The sequence below is a fragment of the Pogonomyrmex barbatus genome, unplaced genomic scaffold, assembly GCF_055798465.1.
Source record: "Pogonomyrmex barbatus isolate J1 unplaced genomic scaffold, ASM5579846v1 scaffold7, whole genome shotgun sequence".
In the NCBI taxonomy this organism is placed as follows: Eukaryota; Metazoa; Arthropoda; class Insecta; order Hymenoptera; family Formicidae; genus Pogonomyrmex; species Pogonomyrmex barbatus.
Window position 1 is genome coordinate 2,536,936 of NW_028297171.1, and position 22,098 is coordinate 2,559,033.

A 22,098-nucleotide genomic window follows, 5' to 3' on the forward strand; every position below is an offset into this window, starting at 1 on the left:
CGATGACACGAAGAGCGTCGTCCTTGACGGCGAACTTGTCAACGTTCGAACGTTCGAACGACTCCCCGCGATAATTCCCAATTTCCCTTCGGAATCTACAATTGGAATGGAAGTGTCGCGCGACACATCCCGTATATACGCAGATTTTCTGTGGGCTTGTACGTGTGTTTGCGAGAGTGTGCAAGCGCGAGTGTGAAACGTTCGTTCAGTGAATGAGTGGGTGGATATGAGGGGGTCGAGAAGAAGGTGGATGCGCGTGATGGTGGATGCGTGGCGGAAAAGAGATACGCGCGTGTGTGAGAGAAGAGACTCGTGTGGTGAAACTCCGGGTGAAAAAGGGACAGACTTATCTGGTGTTGTACTGGGAATTGTCAGTTTTGCAACCGGCGTGAGAGGATGCGTGAAAGTGTAAGAGTCTAATGGGGGATAGACGACGAGCGCGGGGGCGGGGACGACATGGAGAGGGCGTGTCGCAGCGTCAAGTATCCTTTAACGCGGGACAAAAGTTGACTGAGACGGCCGATTCAAACACGGTGACTCTTTTTTGCTGGCTCTACCCTTCCTCTTGCTTCCCCCCACAAATATAGAAAATACGTTGTGTCAATACACAATGATACACAGTGATATGTAGTGACGAGATGTGCGGTAGAAATCCGTTTATCAGAGTGTCTGCGGCCAAGTTCGTACCCTGGAAGCAATTACGCAACGGTATTCTTACCTTAATCGTAAGATACAGAGATGACTTGAGTGAGGAACATAATCTTCAGTTGAACGAATTAAGAAATTGATCACGAAAGATCCTTCGAGATGTCAGAGATACATAGTAGTACGCAAGTAATATTAGGGAATTAATAAAACTCCACGGAATTTGTAATACCATTCGGAAAAATTTGCTATCTAACGCAAGAATCTAACGCAAGATTGATCTTCTGATAAACGAACTTCTACCGCTCATCCAATGCTTGCACGATAATACGTTATACCGCGCGGGCATGGAGGGCGATTTAAAGGATCGAGATCTCTTCATTTCAGAATTAGAGGAGACATCGAGTGGCGGTGGCGATAGCGGTGAACCGCCGACTCATATCCGCATCAACTTCGAGCGATGCTTTCGCAAGGAGTTCAGCACGTCGACGCTGCAGGGTAAGGGCGCGTCGGCCGCCGCTTCGATGTCGATGAGCGACGATCAGCAGCAGCAACAGCACCACTCGGACACAGAAACGGAAACGAAGGCGATGTCGAAAGACAGCATAAGCAGTGCCATATTTAGCGTGATGGCCGGCGAGGCGGAGATCAGTCAGAGCGACTTTGAGGGCTCGTTCAAGGCTGAGAACGAGCGCACGGAGGGATCGGTGCGGGACTTCTGCGTTAAGGAGGGCGACGTTTATCGATGCACCGTGTGCCATCGCACGTACACACACATCAGCAACTTCTGCCGGCACTACGTCACCTCGCACAAGCCTAACGTCAAGTACTACCCTTGCCCGGTCTGTTACAAAGAATTCACCAGGAAAGACAACATGGTCGCCCACGTCAAGATCATACATAGTCTTAAGCCGCACATGAGTCTCAGCAGTAATAGTGGCAACAACAATAGTAACAGCAGTATGGGTCAGCCGCGGTAGACCACCGTCGATTGGGCATCTTCTTGTCCTCCCTTCTCCCTCAGGTCGCGTTTCTTGAATCTCGCGCATAGCCCCGTGATATCAGAAACGCTATAAATCCGTGATATTACACGATATCCATGGTATAATATTGCGAAGTATATTTTCGTGACTTTATGGGAGCGAGTACCGCGATTGATCACGTTGCATTCACCAATAAGAATTTCTGATTCATCCATTATAATATAATTAATACGTTTTTTTGCAATTAAGATTGCTATAAACTTCAACTATGTCCATTCGCAACGTGATCAAAGTGGGATGCTCCCGTTTATGACATCAACATTCTCTATGTTATAAAATGTTTGATACCAGTGATTAACAAATAGAATGAACAAAGATTCTCGACTTTGTGGTGTCATATATTAGTACCACGGAATTGGTAAGAAGAAACGATTCTATGTGATGAAGAAATGTCATAGATAGAGATCTTATGCGCTTGCCAAAAACAGAGCCGAGAACCGAGAACTGAGATGGGGGAGAAGGAGTAAGATAGAGGAGCTCAAGGGAAACGCGAGAGAAGCCGATAATGCTTCTAACGAAATCAGTGTGTTTTTTATGAGCGAAAAGAAAGGAGGACGGATAGATAAATAGATAGACGAGTAAACGTAAAATAGGTAGACAAGTTGACTGATCTTATAAAGTGGCTGCACCGAAATGGCCAATGAGGGTGGGTACACGGAGAACAGGTGGGTGTGCAAGATTTAAAGCTATGAACGTCTTCATCGCCGGAGCACACGATTCTTAATTTTCGAGCGAGCGTTTCCCGTGGGAATCTTTCTGATGCGCGTTTTAATCCTTTGAGCGTTAATCTCTATTTATGTCTCTAATTTACAGGGTGAACATATCTTGTAAAGTTCCGCCCTTCGGAACTTTACAATGTTCGTTTTAATATTATATTATATGCATGTTGTTACATAAGACTAAGGTCAATATCTTAATATCAAATCTATGCTTTGGAAGTAAGGTCGTATGTTTGAATATCAAACGCTTGCTAGTACTTTTCTACTTCCAAGCTGCAGAATCTTTTTTAGAAATGCTTTAGAGACGCGCGATATCGCTCAAATGATTAATGAAGCTAATCTGTCGAGTTGCATCGACGCTGCGTAATCCGCGATTGTGAGAGGCGCGGGTCTGACCAAATCTAATACGCATTATGAAGCAAAATCAAGCAATTATTAAAGTAACTATAACGCTATACATATATGCACCAGCGAACCGTCAATTGACGGATCTTTAATGATATTCTTTAATACCTTTTTATGGAGCAGTTTAGCTATAAGTGAGCAATGCTGCTCTGAATTTTATCCCTACTCTAGATCCCGATCCCGATCTCGATCCCGATCCCGATCCCGATCCTGATCCTGATCCTAATGTTAGGTCTAGTTGTCTCATCGATCTCCGTGCCTTCGAGGACCCACAGAGCGCACATTTCGACATTTCACGTTACGTAGCGTCTGCCTTCTTGTAAAGAATTGGGCTTCAGTAAGCGCCAGAAACTTCAGAAACGATTCGCGCGCGCGTAATAAGCAACGGGCATTAAAATTACAAAACGAACGAGCTTTATCGCATTCGTTCCTAAAAGGGACGAGGCGGATGTAAAAAAATGGGGAACAGAAGAAGAGGCTTTGTATTGCATCATAAACAAAGAGTTTATATAAATCTATGACCGATGCGTAGTCTCAACATGGTTCAGCATCGTACAACGGGTGATCAATTGTAAGAAAAAAGAAAAACCGGTTGTTGCGTAGCAAAGTGGGAGAGGCGGAGAGGCATCGTGTAAATCTAAAGCAACGCAGAGAGAAAGAGAGAGAGAGAGAGAAAAAAGAGTATATTTACTATTGCCTGATTATAATACGTTGCAGAAAAAAATCAAACACGCCAGCTGACGCAGCTTGGCGATACATTTCTACGAAGTGTGCGCGCGTGTTTTACGCCATTCTTCATTCGTGTTTTCAAAACACGAATCTTTATGCCCAGTAAAAAAGAAAGAAAGAACGGTTTTTTCGATGCGGTGTGGTATTATAGGATATCAAGTTATCTTATCAAGAAGTCTCATTCGGGATGATTATGCTATATATAGCAATAAAGAAGCAAATCTCTTGCGGGTCAAAGCTAAGAACGTTGGGAATACACAATTACATATAATAGTTTATTACGTAATTGTTAATCTATTGAGAAAAGCTTAATTCAACTTGTAGAGACTTTTATCTTTATTAGAGGAAGAAAGCTAGATGGATAGGTAAAGGAGGACGAACCACACAGGGTAAAACGTGCGCGCGCACGCGCGATATAAGTAATAAGGGAACTACGTAGACTGAGTAAATGCAATATATATATGTATCGATGACCGTTCGCCATGTTGTTGTTGAGCCGTTGGGTCGCGAAAAAAAAATGCCGTCGAGGCATTTGTTTTTTGGAGGAGAGCGGCGATAAAAGGGGTGAAAGGATGGAACAGTGGGAAAGCGCGTAATCTCGCGAAAGACTGCAGAGGGACGGTTTTAACGACACCAAATACAAGATAGTACTGACATTGGATAGACTGAAGGCACCTTAGTAGTAACTTAACACTGCCGCCATACCATACTCTCCTGTCCTGTTCGGCTGAATTCATTTTGGTTCGAACATCCGTGGTATTGAGTGGAGAACTTGGTGAATCACGTAACAACATAAGAGAAAGGAACATCAAATTAAACTAGAAAATAAAAAAATTTAAAGCAGTACGTTACATATACTAATGCTGCTGTGATTAGAAAGGAACGGAAACGATCTTGAGATAAAAGACAACAATTAACGGGTTTTAAGTGAGAGCATTAGATATTTGTCATTCCGCAAAACACGAATATAGCACGAATGTATACACATTTATCATCATCATTGTATCAAAGCCATCATTTATTCATTGAAATTTTTTTTCAGACTATCTTCAGCTTACAATTGGTTGAAGATGCAGATTGTAGTAATGATAAAAGGAATTTGAAGAACAGAATATAACAAATATTTGCATTATTCGGCAAGCAGGATTTTAGGCGTCTAATATTTTTTTTTTTTTTTTAATTTATTTAACTTCGAGATAATTACTTATATCGCGAACCACGTGTCGTTATTTTTTAATGAACTAGCAGCTTAAAGTCATGAGTTAGTGATAAAATAATTTGATATCGATTATTCTCCACGAAGGGGAAGTTCCTTCACGAAAGAGGAAAAGAAGATTTTAAGAGGAAAAAAAATTTATTCAATTATATCTTTTCTTTATCTTTAGTTCATATTTCGAAATTCATCAAGTTCTCAAACTTAATCTTCCGAGCTTTGAATCAGTATCGAGTCTGCGTAATCCTTATATACAAAATATAAAATTTACGTATGTGTGTGTGTGTGTGTGTGTGTGTGTGTGCGCGCGCGCGCGCGCGCGCACACACACACACACACACACACACACATACACGTACATATATACATTCTCTTTGTCATTTTATTCTTGTGGTACACATCTTAACAATCGGATGTTGTCATCGACCGAAGTGGGTCACGCGATGGTACGGTAATGGCGGTTAGAGGCTTAGTCGCGAGAGAAAGCACTAAAAGTACGAGATCGTAGCTTACTATATTTTGCACCTTACACTCCGTCGAGCGCCCTCCCTCCGTGAGAGGGGCGAGACGATTTATATACAAATTTTTCACTAGTTGGGCATAGACGTTAGACGACTAGAGGCTACATAATAATTATTATTATTATCACTACTACTATTAATCAGTTATTACAAGTAACGAAGATCTTTGTTGTTACTTTAACGTGCGGCAGGGTTGAACGGGTCCCTGCCTCGCGCGGTCAACCAGTGTTGTTCGTTCGTTATTCAAAAGGTATCTAGCGTTGCAAAGATAACAAAAAGTTATAGTCGTAAGAACCGGATCGCCGTGATGAATAGCGGATTCCGTGATACGAATCCATCCTGGAATAAGTGCTCTCGCACGTTTTTGTCAAAGGATTTTCATATGTCAAGACGTTAATGAAATTGATGAAGAAAGTTTATTATTCCCAAACGGATTACGATTTGCCTCACTATATTTCTTTATAAGTTTTATAAATGTTTAATTCTCCAATTAATTTCTCACAAAAGAAAGCGCGCGCGCGCGCGAACACACAAATATTTAAAAATAAGGTTCGGCATTAAACGTGGGACTTGATTACAAGAACAACTACGTCGTCCCATGTTTCAAATTAATGTTTTCCAAATTTTACAAACATCAAATAGAGCAGTAATTGCGTTACATAAATTTAAATGAAAGTGTTCGCGATATTATGTTTCCTCGAATTTGAAGAGATACTTTTTAATTATAGAGCACTCATTCCGCGTTTATTCACGGGGCTCACTAAGAGGTGTCGGGATCCGAGAACGTACTTTTAAGCGAATAGAGAGTTCTATAATACCAGTTAGGTAAAGGCAGCAAAGATAGCGCAGTAGACGTAGGAGAACGAAAGAGACCTGTGAAAAGAGCAGGGTGTCTGTTGGGCAGAAGAAACTGCGGAATTGTTTTGTTAAAGGGGGTGGTGGGCCGTGCCGTAGATTTTCGCGCACTCAGGTCAATTATCAGCAATATATTCGAAACTTCGATGGACCAAAGAGCCTCTTATCGATCCTTGTAGATTATTTATCCCAAGCGTGAAAGGACGAAGAACGTCATGGAGAAATCTTTCGTGAGCCTCAGAAGCCCAGGATGCGCGGTGCCGATTAAAAACGCAGATATTTACAATTTGTATATTGTTATTTGTATAATGTTATATAATGTTAAAATCTATAAAAATTCATGACCGATTGGAAAGTGCTCAAAGTTCATGATAATAATTATAATAATTAATTGATTGTGCCAGGTAATTATTATTGAATTAAAAAGGCATAATATTTTTTGCTTTTTATAATTTTAAATTAGAATATTCTGAAATATCATTGACACGTTCACTGTCTATAATCTATCAGAAGGGTCAACTAGTCAGCGATGTATGTTTAATACCCGCACTTATTCTTTTCACTCGAGTGAATACTGAAATTGCAAATCTAAGTCGTCATTTGTAATATAAATAGACTGAGTAATCGGGATGAACTATGTCCAATCATAACATGATTAAATGGAATGCTTTTCTTTCACTTTATAGAATTAAACATTATTAGCTGAATCTTGCGGCAGTGAAAATGTTAATCAATTGAATATAAATATAAAGAGATTACTTATTATTGCAAAAGTTTAAGAGTAAATGTATCTTGTTACAATTTATTTATATCGTCTCATATTTTTCTCTGAAATTATATGTAATCGTAATCGAAAGTTTGGCACCCAGTATTCCTCGTGGCAGCAGGATCTCGCGCCGTCAGGTCAATTACTCGCAATATTCAAATTGATGGACCAAAGAGTGTCTACAAACAGTAGAATCCCCTAAGACCCCTAAGAGGAAAATCGCGCCAAGGGTGGGTGAAGGGGTACGGTCACGGCCTGGCTCCACGATGGGTTGTTGCAAACCCGTTCAACGTGTGTCCAGCGCGTGTATGCGATACAATAGAAAAATTCAGGGGGGATTGGGTAGATTTTCACGAAAATGGGAGAAACAAAAAAAAATGCAAAAAGGCAGCGGCTAGACAGCTTATATAATCGATTTTTTAAGAGGAAGAGAGGCAAGCAAATAATAATTAAATACACTCACATTTGATAATCACTGAGAGGCTAAGACTAACTCAATTAATTAAAGAATGAGAAAGATGAGAAGGATTATCGAAGGGCAAAGGGTTACACTAGAAAAAAGAACGTCTGCAGGTCCTTTTGACATGATAATGATAATTTTTCGAAAGAGTTTTTCTGGGATGTTGCAATTTTTTTCGAATTCGAGCGGGTTGATTTTAACAAATCAGATTTATCATTGTTATCGTCATTTGTTGTTTTTCTTTTTATTCTTTTTTTTTTTTTTTTTTTTTTTTTTTTTTTTTTTTTTTTTTTTTTTTTTTTTTTTAAGACGGGATCTGCAGGACTCTTGTCGGTGTGCGGTTTCTGAGGGTCATTTTATCAATTTGTACAATAATAGCTTTGGTTCACCCTAGTCGATGTCTGCGTGAGAAGTGCGAAAAAGGGTGTGAGAACTGAAGATCGCTATACTGGCGTGATTTTATTGTTCTCACATTTTGTAATTTTCTCTTCCGCGCTTTTTAAAAAATCTGCGTATACCAAAGGATCATGAATTTTTACACACACATATATATATATATATATACACATATATATATATATATACACACACACACACACACACACACACATAAAAATATACATACATACATGCATACATATATATATACTGGTAGCTTAGAATAATTTAATTATTTATCTCGTCACTGAGCTTTCGCTTGCTCCTTCGATCTGCAGAATGTTTCTAAAATATAAACTTTAAAAACGTTCTATGTATATATTACAAAACGTTGAAACGAATCTACAATTTAGAGCAAATCTCTTGTAGATATCTGATGTTTCTTAGAATTATCACAATTTTTTTTATTTTCTATCTTTTTTACCGTTATAAAATTCACTTTTGCGATACGCAAATCGACGAGCGTCCTGTATTCGTTACAAATGTTATCACATCCTTTTGACAATCAGAGCAGTTACAGAGGGCACTTCGCGACACGTGATGATAGCACGCAAATGATAGTCGCAGAACGGCCGATTCTCAAGCTTGCTCCGGATTCCTCGCTGACATCTGAAGGCTCGTGATCAGGATAAATCGCTGTTAGGAAAGCGTTGAAGATCCAGCGACTGATCTTGAGACTCGTTCAAATTTAAAAGTGTTTAAAAGAGAGGAGAAATTCGCTCACGTTCGTTGCCTTCTCGACGTTGTTGAACTTTTTAGAGTTAAGGTCGTTAAAAAGCGCTTTCAATCGTTGCCAATTGTAGGAAGGGGACAATCGAGGGGAAAAGGTGATTTTTTTGTGAGAGACAAAGGGTACAAAAGAAAAAAAAAATGAAAGATATATGTCAGATCCCCGTATATTCGTACAAAATTAGTGTTCAAATTGTAAAAAGTGTTCATAAGTCAAGGGTGAGGTGTCATGTGGCGAGGGATCGCTCTATTCGTGCAAGGATGGCCACTATATCTGCGACGTGTGCTATACCGCTCGAGTTTTACTGTCAAAATTTTTCTCGGAAAATATTTATACAGAGGCTACGAGAATCGTACGTGCCATTTATAACAGATAAGCTCCGCGATTATTCTGTGTATGACATTCGAAATTGGATTTTGATCTACGGATTAGATAGATTTTTGTTGATATATTTGTTAAATTGTGTACATGTTGTGTACGAAATTTTATACTCTCGTTGTGTCTTCAAATTTTATCACCAAATTTTATTGCACTTTTTATATATATATATATATATATATATATATATATATATAATTTATTGCATTGTATAAAATTTTAAAATCGTGCGCGAAAGGCATCCTTATCACGTCGAATTGTACACAGAAATCGCGAAATGCGCATCTCGTGCGTCTGCAACTGCCTGTTTGTTGCATCTCGAAGGAAGTGCAAGACCATCGATTGGCATTGCGCTTTTCTACGACCGTAACTTTCTCACGCTCTCATCGCGGGTGCGATAGTCTCGCCGGTGGGTTACGAACATGTTCATTTGGTGTTTAATTAATGGATCTTGTTAGAGAGAAAAAGAGAGATGTGGAAGATGAGTAGGAAATGAGTGGGGGAGTCGTGAAAAATTACGATATAGAGTATATATATTATAAATCTATATATATATATATATATATATATATATATATTATATATTATATTTATGTGAGCGCGTAAATCTTGCAAAGGTGTCGTGCCGAGATTTTTTCGTCTTGTTTTTCGTTCGTCCCTTTATGAAAGGGACCACCAGTCAATACATATTGATTATTCTTATATGTAGATTTCTCGCACGATACGCGTTGTTGCAAAGATAAGCCCATTGTTGCGAAAGAAAGAAGGGAAGAAATAGAGAGTCAGAGAAAATGAAAGAGGAAGATTAATTTACGAGGCTTAAAAAGCAGACTGTACTATCAAATAGATTTTAATATAATATATATTAAATTAAAAAAAATATATATATACATAAACATCTATATATATTAAAGAAAAGAATCATAGTTTATTATCGCAATTAAATTACCGACAGATGTACACGTATACAAAGAACAAGAGCGAAAGTGTGTGAGAAAGAGAGAAAAGAAGAGAGAGTCATAAACAAATGATACCTATATATTATATATATATATATATACATGCATATATTATTGCGATTATTATTATTATTATTATTATTATTACGATTATCATTATTATTATTATATATATATATATTATATATAAACAAAAGTTATATCGAATATATTTTAGCGCTAGTTGATAATACTTATATATAATGTCGTTGCAGATTTGAGAGACGATGCGTCAGAAAACGAGGATAAAAATAAATGAAAGGAAACAAGTGTTAGAGAAAGGGGGATCGACGATCGATAGTTACAAAAAGAAAAGGGATCGCTCGACCTCCGAGATTTTTGTAAATGTAATTAAATGCGAAAACGCGCAACGCAATACGTTGATTTTTAACACGTGCTCTTCATGCGGGATCCGATGTTTTAACGCGCGAGTTAGTCCCCGGTTCGGTGCCTTTTTTAAGAGACGTAAAATAACGACAATGCTGAAAAAATAATAAATGGAAAAGCGAGATGAAGATTGTAGTGTGAGAGGCGAATGAAAAAAAAAAAAAAAATAAATAAATTGTTATCGCGCGTGCGCGTCCTTCTCCCTTTGTCGGAGGGATGGATCGACGATCGCATTCTCAGTGCCAAATACAAGGGAGAGACTCGCTCTCTAAGAGGGCGAAAATTTAATAAAAAAAAATAAGAGAGAAAGGAGAGAGCGAAAATTTTATAGAAAATTTTTCTAGAGCCGACGAGTCTTTTCTGACGCTGGGTAGACTTAGTATATTTTATATGCACTGATTGTTCGACTATGATTATCAATAATAAAATGAACGGTGTTCAATAGATTGTAAATCGGAGGATTCTTAAGTGTCTCGCCGATCACCGAATAATCCATGTATACGGTGTCTCGAGAGAGAGAGAGAGAGAGCAGCATCACCATAATTAAATAGTGAGAGACTAATTTTTGAATCTGTGCGGAAAATCTGAAATATGTAAAGTGATCATTAATTTTAAATTTAATCGATTAAAATCCGATAAATCGTTCGTAGCATCTTTCGAGACATTCTGTATATTTGAGGACTTTCCGAGATCCGTGAGCAACTTATTGTTGTAATCAAGTATTGTTGTAACCGTGGAAGAGTCTGCGGAAGCGACAGTATCGCGTATCTCGGTAAAGTCAATCGTGCCTAACGTATCAAGTAACGTATTAGTATATCATGATGAATAAAGAGAGAGAGAGAGAGAGAGAGAGAGAGAGAGAGAGAGAATGTTAGTGAGAAAGGGAGTGTGAAAACATCTTTGTCAAGCGAATCTGCGATCGCCATTATGAGCGCAAAAATTGGTGGAAAGTGTGACAATATGTGTTCAAAAAGAGAAGAGGAAGCGGAAATATTTGCGGCCAACATTTTCCGCATTTTTCGTCTACAAGACGGCGACGGTTTCGCATTTTTTTCTTTCTAATCCCATACACTCGAGAGGAAAGGTAACTACCAATGCCACTAACAACGTAGTGATCGTATGTAGTAGTAATCATTGTTGTTTTCTTTTTTTTTCCCATTTTTTTTTTTCATTTTTTTTTTTCCTTTCCTTTCTCAGTTCCATTTTTGCGTTATTATTGTGTTGCGATAACGTGCACGTGAAGCCGCCGGTCTTGCAATAGCAAAAAGAACGTGTTCTCTAGACCACGATGTTGAAATATTAAAGGAAAAATTTCATGTTTGTAGTTATATTAATATAGTTACATAGTACATGTGGACGTTTACAAAGAGAATATTTGAATTATTGAGCGATTAATATGACTAATTGAATAACTAATTTTTAATTATTTTGGATGATTAATTATTGAATTAACGCCTTAAATTAATGTTGCTAAATCAAGTTCAAGGAAGATTGCCAGTACTTCTACTTGTGAGATTTCTAACGGCTTGAAGACTCGTTTGATAATTAGGTAAAATCTTGCTAATCTAATGTACTAATAATACATTAATTTATGAATGATTAATCTTGCATAATGTTTGCCGTGGTCCAGATAACGTCGGTTCCGTTCATTAACATAACGATAAAGTGCCATAATCGAAGCGCAATTGTCCACTGCTTCCCTCACGGCAGGACATAGGTTTCACGTGCGGCAAACGTTCTCATTAGTGTCACACTGTGAAATTCGATATCGTATGCATCTCGATTTGAATGTATACATATTTTATTTGTACGCCGCACAAGACGTCAAGAAACCTCCCCGCACTCGCCACGAAGCACCGTTATTCTTAGCCAAAAATTACTTTTATTTAGTTTCGTTCCAGCGCACACTCGTCTCATCGGCCGCCGTTCACCTTTGCATTGTGGTCAGATCACAAAGAAAGGACAGCCTTAGATTTCTCCCAGAAATTAATTTTTCACTTGTAGAACATGTACTCGTAGCGGTTTTCCAACGTTTGGCAAATATCAATTTTTACTTTCTGCAAAACAATAGAAATTCCTACGTGGCGACTTTCAGTTTGACTTGCAACAATTAGAAGGAAAGGCAGAATTGGATTTTACGTGTGAAAAATGATTTCTGAGGTGTTGCTGTTTGATTTAACAGTGTCAAAATCTATCTTCATCGTTTTTGAGAAAAAGACTATAATGTTGGAATTACGGTTGCCGAAGAGACGATCTTTAGATGTTAAGTTTCCTTCGCCGCGGTTTGCTCAAAGAAGCGACTCGATCCCGATGTTCTCCAGAGCGATTCTTAGGACTCTTCCACGTCCTGGAGAACTCAGGATGGTCGAGAAGCCAACCGCGATGAGAAGCCAGCGATTATTATTTTTTACGGATCTTTGTTTTGCATGTTGCGCATTGTTGTTTTATTTTCTTTTTCTCTTCGACGAAGAGCAAAGAAATTGTGGAAAATAAGAAAAAAAAAATATATATATATGTACATGTGTATATGATTTTCCGTTACGTTTATACTATTGTCTAATGTTTCATTTATTCCTTTTTTTCCTAGAATCTTTTCTTTCTATTTTAATTTTTATGTTTCGTTAATAGGAACTTTTGATTTTATTAGGTTATTATTTATTAAATATTATTACTAAATATAAACAAGATCCTATATATACAAATACGCATAAACATGCACAAACATGCGTATTTATGAAAAAGAACAGTTTAATTTTAACCCGATTGATTTCTTCAAAGCAAATATCATTTTCTTCGCAATTATATCTTATTTTATTCATTCTACATCCCTTACTTATGATGGATTTTTATTAAATTATATTTATTATAGTACTATATAATTCTCGATTTTACGATTTGATTTAGTCTTAAATTGGCATTATTCGTAGCCTTAATTTGAGTGGTAGATTAATTACATATTCGTTTTTACACAGCTAGTAGCGATATGTATTTAAATCACATCTTGCATGCGTCAATATTTTTTTTATTATGTATCATTAGCTCAGTTATATATTTACCAGCCTTATTTTATAGTTTTCGCATGCAAAGAAGTAAAGCGCATTATTTATATTTTTAGCAAAAATTTCAATATTTATATTTTCGAAGAAAGTATCGATAGTTAAAAACAAGCTTACCAATATTCAATGAACAAGTAATAATATAAAGATAATTATTAAAAAATCAAATCAATATAAAAATAAAGCTCGGAATATTTCTAAAGCAAGTCGCACATTAATATCGATACTTTCAAAAGAAGTATAGCGCACTATCTATATTTTTTTTAATATTTTCTAATAAATCAGTAAGAGTGACATCATAAATAATTAAACCTTTGAATAATTTAATTGGAACACACATTCTAATCGTCATCTTTTCGCAGAGTTCTCGTCGAACAAAACGGATAATGGCAGCGAGTCCTGGAAAGAGAAAACCCGCGGCTTGAACTCAGGTTCATCACCAGCCGCGACACCGATGGACGTATCGTCATCTCCGAACTCGTCGTCATCATCACCGTCGAATGCACGAGCGAGCACGTCATCGTCGACATCGACGACAAACGCGGCGCCCACGACGACAAATGCAGGCGCCACGCTGACGACGACGAGTGCGGGCGGAGCGTTGACCCGGAGCTCCTCGGCGTCGCCGGCCTCCAGAAATATGAGTGGTGGTGCGAACAGCACGTCCAATGTCGGCGCGATGTCGGCGCCGAGCGGCCGTCAGGCCCCGAAGCGACGTATGCGACGTCGCGCCACGTCACAGTCCCAGGATCCAGCAGAACAGCTGACGGAGATGTCAGTACGCGGTCTAAATCTTTTCCGTTACGCTTCCATCAGCGAGGGTGTCTATCAGTGCACAGAGTGTGCCAAGGTCGACATCCAGAAGACCTTTAAGAACAAGTATAGCTTCCAACGACACGCATTCCTCTATCATGAGGGCCATCAGCGCAAGGTATTTCCCTGCCCGGTATGCGCCAAGGAGTTCTCGCGGCCCGACAAAATGAAGAACCACATGAAGACCGTGCACGACTGCTTCATGCCCAAAGATTGCGTCATGCCCTTTGGTTTCTTTCTGCCTAGTGGGCCTTAGCGGGCGGGGCGAGGGCGAGGTGGGCTGCCGATCGGCTCGACGGCGGTTCAAAGGCACGCGAGGAGGCTCGGTGCTTCCGCGACATCCAGAACCACGGCCGCAGCGGCCAGGGCGACGACCTTCAGGCGCGGTAGTCGCTCCTAAACGGCATTCGATAGCGACGGGTGAATAGATAGTCGCGGTATCTAGACAAACAAAAAGAACGACATACGGGAAATTATACGGAAAAATATATCATTTTTGCTTTGCTTTTATATAGAAAAAAATTACATTTATACTTATATTAATTATATACTTATAATAATTATATAATTAATATAATTATTAATTATATTAGTTAATTACAAGTATAAACATAATTATATTTTTATAAGGCTTTTCTACATCATCATTTTTTTTTCAAAAATGAACAGAATTTGATGCAATTTTAAGAGAGAGATAATTAATACTGCAGCTCGCTGCAAGCTCGTTGCTGAATTTATCAAACGAATGAATAATAAATGAGAAGACAAATTATTTTCTGGCGAAAATTGAAACCCGCGTAACAATTATTGAAAGAAGCTAACCGATATTGCCCGCATTTTTTGTTAAAAAAAAATCACCCGTCGTTACTGCAGCAATCATCGCGTTTGCCAACATACGTAAGATATACGCCGAAAGACAGTTTGGTTGCGGACCAATCGCGTAGCCCATCTCACCCCCGCGATGACGGTATTGATCGATAATGATCCGCTTCGCCGTATCTTCCGCGAAGCGAGAGGAGGCTTCCTTAAAGACGAAGAGACAGGTCCTTCTTTTAAAGAGAAGGAATGAACAAACGAGAGACCGAACTCAAAGGAAGTCTAGAGGAGAGAATTATGTGATGATAAAGAAAACAAAGCGGAAGAACAATCTCTCCTTGCTTCCCAAGCTGTACGTTAGTATTATATGATCCTCAAACTGTGCAATAACGAGCTCGACCCTTGTTTGTTCGTTATATCAGCGTATGTAACGCGTGGAAATAAAAAATAGTGGTGCATGCACATTGTGGTGGGGATCTTTCGTGAATCGTTTTATTTATTAAATTCTATTAAGATGTATGGGCAAAATGTGATTATTCGACAATTGCAGTATGATTAAGACGAAACATATAATTGTTTAAAATAAAAGAGGAACTTTTGACATCGCAGTATATTGATAAATTCGCTTTCTGCATGCACCACGAAGCAAGATTATAATTCTTATAACTTGAAGAGGCAGTCCTTGAATCAAGCGTTTTGAGGACTCGAAAGTAAATGTCAAGCATTGTTGACTTGAAAGTGAGAACTATTTTTTAGAGAATGCATTCGGTCTTTACAACATTTGTGGTACTCGTGTTACTTCGAGAAATTAAGAGATATTCATTTCCGAGGATTCGGCTATTCGAGAGCCTTATTGATAAGATTGGCGAATCTTTCACCGAAGAACGAAGAAAAATGAAGAAAAAGATTTTTTGACTTCAAATGTTTCACGAATGGTTTCTTGATATGAAAGCACATGATTTCTGTTTGACATGTTAAATATTTTTTCTGTCCGTAATTTATCTTTTTAATTTTACGTTAAATTCTAGTTAAGATACATATTAAGCGTTTTTTTTTTTTTTTTTTAATTTTAGTTATTCATTTGGAATCACATTTAAAATTGTATTTGGGTGACGATCTATAATCTTGAAACTTAATTCATAAAAAATTATTTAATGTTCGATCTTGATAAAAATTTGATTTTTCATTTAATCAAACAATGCATTCCTGCTTTTTTATGGAATGTTCAATGCAACGAAAATTGTAAAAAAAAGAGAAAGAAACAAAGATAAAAGTGAAGAGGAAGAAGTAAACCGTTATTTCGTGAATCGAGTGGAATTAACATTTAATTAGAAATGCATGTGAAAGAAATGAAAAAAAAAAGATGAGGGAGAGAGACGAAGATGTGTATATTTATTACAGAATATATTAATGTGACATTTTTAAACGGTAGAAAGAGACAGAAAAAGAAAATTCGAAAGAACACGAGTATGTGAAGTATCCTGTGTAGTAGCCTCGGTGTACAGGTTTCTTTCCCCTCTTCCCTGAATATCTTCCTGTTCTTTTTTTTGTCTCTTCTGGGGAAGTGTATTATAGAAGCATTGATTATTGATTATTAACTAGTTAGTTGCTATTATCAATTACTCTCGCACTTGCTATTACAGCTGCAACATTATTTTTATTATCACTGTTACTATATTACAGCTATTATTATTAATTATTACTATTTTTATTATTATTACTTGTTTGGTAAGGATTATTAACTTTTAGCTCTGGACCAGCATGGATATAAAAATGAATTATTATAACACTATTATTATTGTTAAGTGTATAAGTAAACGCACAGGCGCACGCACACATTAGAGAGAAGACGTTATATGTTGTAAATGTACACGAGCATCGTATAAATGTATGCGTGTCTCTGACGAATCCGACTGGAGTCTCTTGTTCTCCTTTCTCCTCTGCGTTTTTTCGTCCAGAAAGAGATACCCAAGTAAAGAGATCTGTCTCCAGTTCGGGACGTTGTTGATAGCAAGAGAGAAAGGGTGAGACGATACAGGATGACACCGACTGTCAATTAATTCTTTAAGAAGACGAAGACAAGCACAATTTCTGCGCGCAAATGTACGTCCCTATTAATTAATTGACTCTGAGTAAGAGCTTTCGAGAGAGCACCGAGAACCGAAAGCAGTATTTTGATCTTCCGCATTGGCGTTATCCGTGTACACGTATGAATGAGAAAGGAATAAAATGTGAAAATGTAAATGCATGTGTGAGCGAGTGAAATAATAAAAAGGAGAAAAGTAGTTATTTAACAAAAAAAAATATATATATATATAAAGAAAAAGAGAGATATCTTATGAGAGGAAATGTGCACGTGCTTATGGTTTTTTTCCTTCGAAAGCTCGCTTTCACATTGAGTTATCAAAAAGTCATAATGATAACTCATAATAAAATTGATATTTTGGTACCATCGATCCTTTTCGGATCCTAATTATTTGTTATACACAACTGTTTCATATATTTATATCTCTTAATATTACAAATTGTATAAATAACTAATATTACAAATTGAAATCGGCATGGTACCATAAACGATCTCTTTCGGATATAGAATCTTAATTATACACAGAGTTCTTTTGTATAATATCATATCTTAGCTACAAACTTTTAATATCGCAAATTAAGATCACTATCAGTTCTCATAAAAAATGTTACATAATTCTATGACTTACATCTAATAGATGTAATTAGTGTTATGATGACGTGGATCTTGCGAATCACTTGGAGGAATTATGCGACCCCTTCGAATAATATATTTATAATATATTTAAGAACGTGTCACCTTTCCTCTCCACTTTCCAAGGCGCGTCGCAAGCAGCGGCGAATTTACTTCTTATGATTTAGTTTCGTATAATTACTACTATATTGCTACGTTACTACAACGTTGTCTGCTATTCTTTCTTTTTGAGATATATGATTTAATCGGATTAACGCGTTCTCTTTATTTTATTTTCCAATTTTATTATCTGTAACACAGCGGATACTAGTTAGAAGAGCACGCGAGATACGTTTAGGCTTTAAAGGAGACGCGGCGCGTTCAATGGAGCAAAACAAAATGCGAGATAACAAAATGTGAGATAACAAAATGCGATTGCATTATTATTATTATTATTATTATTATTATTATATTCTATTCACGATGCAGATATTTTATTTAAGCGTTAATTGATATATATATTATATATATATATATGGAGAGAGAGAGAGAGAGAGAGAGAGAGAGAGAGAGAGAGGAAAGAAAGAGAAAAAAAAGTTTAAACACCAATTATGTCGCGTCTCTTCCGCTTTTCTGAAATTTTCCAAAAAAAAAGAAAAGGAAACGATTTGTATACAATATACAATTTATACAATTTTGCTCTACAGTACATTTTGCGATTATAATTAATCTATCGCAATTAATCAGCCTTCGGAATGGATAAAAAGAGAAAAACGTATCTTTTAGTAATAACGATAAGATGAATTAAATAAAAAAGATTATTACATCCATTTTTATATTACATTATGCGTTATTTATATTGTCGCGCTTTTTTCAACATTTTTTAAGAGCGAGATCTGTACTAATTTTCTGCATTCGCAGAATTTTCTTCGACAAGATTTTTATAAAAGTTGTGCGCAATTGTAAAAAGATTTTTAAAGGATTCAATCTTAGAGTGTAATGCGTCTTGCGATCGTTTGAACATGATTCTAAGTATCGACAAAAATTATAAAATTTAAATTAGGCTGCGATTTCATGAAAATTAATCAGATAGATGGGGATTAATTCATCAATTTTCAATAATTTTAGATATGCGTTAAATTTGATATGTGCACATATTTTTATAGAATAATAATCTGTCGGGAAAGTTTTATATATATCCTATTGAATTGATTATTTACAATAACATACCTATCAGCAATACGAGAGACGCGGAGGAGATCGCGTGGATTTCGTTTGCACAAAAATATAGATATATACGTTGCGAATAAAGAAAAGAAAATCTATATTATATTATATTATATATATATATATATATATATGTATATGTATATATATATATATATATATATATATATATATGAAAAAAATATATGTTATGTTATATTATATTGCACGTCCGAAAGCACCCTCCAAGACACGTTTATATAATGTATATGTTTATACATTTAATGGATACATATATATATATATATATATGTGTATATGTATATATGTACATGCCCCACGCGTATACATATATATGCATTGGAACAGAAAAATAAAGATGATGCAAGTTGCACGTTTGCACATTATCGTCGCATATTACGGGCACATTGTCCTACGATTATGTACGTTTCGGATGTACTTTACGTATATCTTTGGTGCCTGGTGGCGAGAGGAACGATAACGCAATCTAATAACACAATTATTATTATTTTTATTTGTTTTTGTCTAATTGTAGTTTCTTTGTAACTTTTTGTGATATACATTGCAATAGTCTAGCGGAGTTTGTCTCTTCTATCATCCTCCATTATTCATGCAGATTTTATGTTACATCCTTATCCCTCAGGATATCCTAATTTTGATATTATCTTTTATTTGAATCTCCATATTGGATAAGAATGCTGCGAATCTGCTGAGATGTAGATCACTATTTGTGTGAATTATATAAGCCATCTAAAGAATCAGTAAATTAAGTTCGAGCTCTAAATTTTATCTCCATACTTTTTCAAATTTAACAACTTTTTGTTAAAAGAGCTTCGTAATAACAAATAAAATATCTAATAAAAGTTTAGCGTAAATTGCAGTAATTAAATTTAATAAAAAATTCACAATGTTAATATAATACATAAAAAAAAATGACAAACTGAATGTCAGTATCAAATTAAGTCATTTTCAACAAAAATAAATATAAAATGTAGAAGTAAACATTTTATTTTACGTTTCGTTGATGAATTCTGATTGTAGATCCAAAATGAAAAAATTGGATATCGCCCACCAGATGATCGAATAATAAAAATGTAGTAGCATAAGTCAGAAAAACGTAAGACGTGAAGATGTAAAAGTTGGATATGTGAAAGTTAAAAAAGCACAGATTTCGATTCAATGTTTTAATATGTTTTAATTTTTCATTCAAAATTAAGAGAAAAATACATTGTTTAATAAATTAGTTACTAAAGAAAAATTCAATATAACGAAGCAATCGAAAAATAGCTAATTTGTTAAAATCTTTAAAAGTTCAAATATCTCTGCAACAAATAGTACATCAATTGCCATTATCATGGTAATAATGAATGCGAAAAAGTTTCAAGAATCCATCATTTGATAAGATGATCTCAATTAAGGTTCCGGATTATAGTTACCACGATTATATTGAATCATGACGTCATAAGCGAGAAAAGACACATTGACATTTTTTACATTTGCAAGTAAACAAAGAAGTGAGCGGCAGGAATTCTATTGCAGTATTACGACAAAAGGATGAAATAGGCATATGAAACATGACATGTTGACAACAAAATTTTGTCTTGCGTGCCATTTTGTTATTATGTGCTTAAGTGCACAAGTGTGACTTGTCTTATACTTATCAAATCCGTAAAATGGAATGGACGGAAGCTAAGATTACTTTAAAATTTGAGTATATTTTTCACTTCTTTGAACAGCTGTCAAATTGTGTATTTTCCTGCCTGAATAGGTCTCATTTCATAGCTATTTATTGACTGTCAGAAAGAGAAAAAATAGTTTCTGTCCATTTTCACAAGTGTCTTAAAACGATCTCAAGTGTTGTTTTATTTAAATCTCTTTATTTACAAGTGGCATGCAACTCTCAGTGGGTCTTTTCTCGCTTATGAGATCATAATTCAATATAGCCGCGATGATAAATCAAGAGCTTTAACGAAATATAAATAATAATAATAAATAATAAATAATTACTGAATTACGCTAAAAAGTCATTACTCCGGTAAAGAATATGCATATTGTAGCATTTTTCACAAAGTTATTGTTTTTTATAGACATTTAAAGAGACTGTCTTGATATTAAATATTCTTTCAACAATTTTCTGAGGAATTTAATCGGTAATCATTGAACGCAGTTAAAGTAACAGAGCGTAAGAGACAAGTACAGAGAGTAAGAACAAATTATTTTCTTGGCTCTTTCAGACCTTGCCTTTTATAAATAAATAAAATTTATGTTTATCATTTTTCCACTTAACGCGATCAGCTCTTCGTGGTATTGTTTATCGAAGTTTTCCAGTGATGTTTAACTTAGCCGCCAATCTTTTTTCTCATTGCATGTGCGATCGGCAGATCAGCTGCCGCCACAATTACCGAGCGATATCACCTTCGAAATCTGCAGTTCGTCGTCGCCGTCGTCGCCCGCCGCACCAGCCTCGTCGACCTCGTCCTCGGCGACGCATGGCGGTGACGACGAGGGCATCGGCGGCGCCACTGCCTTCATCAAGACCGAAAGGGTAGTCAGCGGCGTTCACTTCCTAACGGATCGCACAGAAGAAGATCGAACCGATCTTCTGTTACCGAAGTCAGAAGCGAGCGAAAACGAGCCGGAAGTCAGGAAGCAGGTTGGTTGTCCTCCAATGCGATCTCGATTTTGGCATGGATCTTGAAAATCGTTCTTCTGTCTTCGTCTTTTAGCGCAACCAATAACTCATCACGAATAAGGCAATTCAATTAAACTTTGATATTTTGGTACTTCGGCAACATGTGCTAAATCTCAGTAAATGAAACGTAGCATATAGTGAGAAAGAGAGGGGCGGAAATGTAGCGAGACGAGATTAAAAAAGATACCAATAAACGTTGTTTTCCAAGCTGCTGGAATACCTCATTCAAAACGACGGTTCCGTAGTCTGCAAGTGGTGCGGCGAGGTGCTACCGTCGCGAACCCGTTGGTACAGGCACAAGTACAAGCTACACGTGTCGACCCAGGTGACCCAGCCGACGACGCTCTTCAAGTGTCACAGCTGCAACACGTACTTTAAGTCCCGCAAAGGCTACATCGGCCACTTAAGTTCCCGTCATTCTGACAACGAGAACGACGAAAACCGCGAGGAACCCGGCAACAAGAAGGCACGCAAGACCTCGACCGACGTGAGTACCTGCAAAAGTATCT

General features: G+C 36.8%; 1 protein-coding gene across 8 annotated transcripts in view; it reads left to right on the forward strand.

The window, feature by feature from the left end:
• Window positions 1–22,098, forward strand: part of ttk (zinc finger and BTB domain-containing protein ttk) — a 48,095-nt gene that overhangs the window by 20,071 nt on the left and 5,926 nt on the right. For 6 of the 8 annotated variants that reach the window (XM_089083462.1, XM_011648099.3, XM_011648083.3 and 3 more), the window contains exon 5: window positions 13,706–19,477. In XM_089083462.1, coding sequence (XP_088939588.1) covers window positions 13,706–14,412 — 707 coding nt within the window. In that variant the 3' untranslated portion in view covers window positions 14,413–19,477. Of the gene's footprint in view, window positions 1–1,032; window positions 12,829–13,705; window positions 19,478–21,278; window positions 21,551–21,797; window positions 22,077–22,098 lie in introns of those variants that run through there. The other 2 variants (XM_089083464.1, XM_089083465.1) reach the window with 2 other exon arrangements.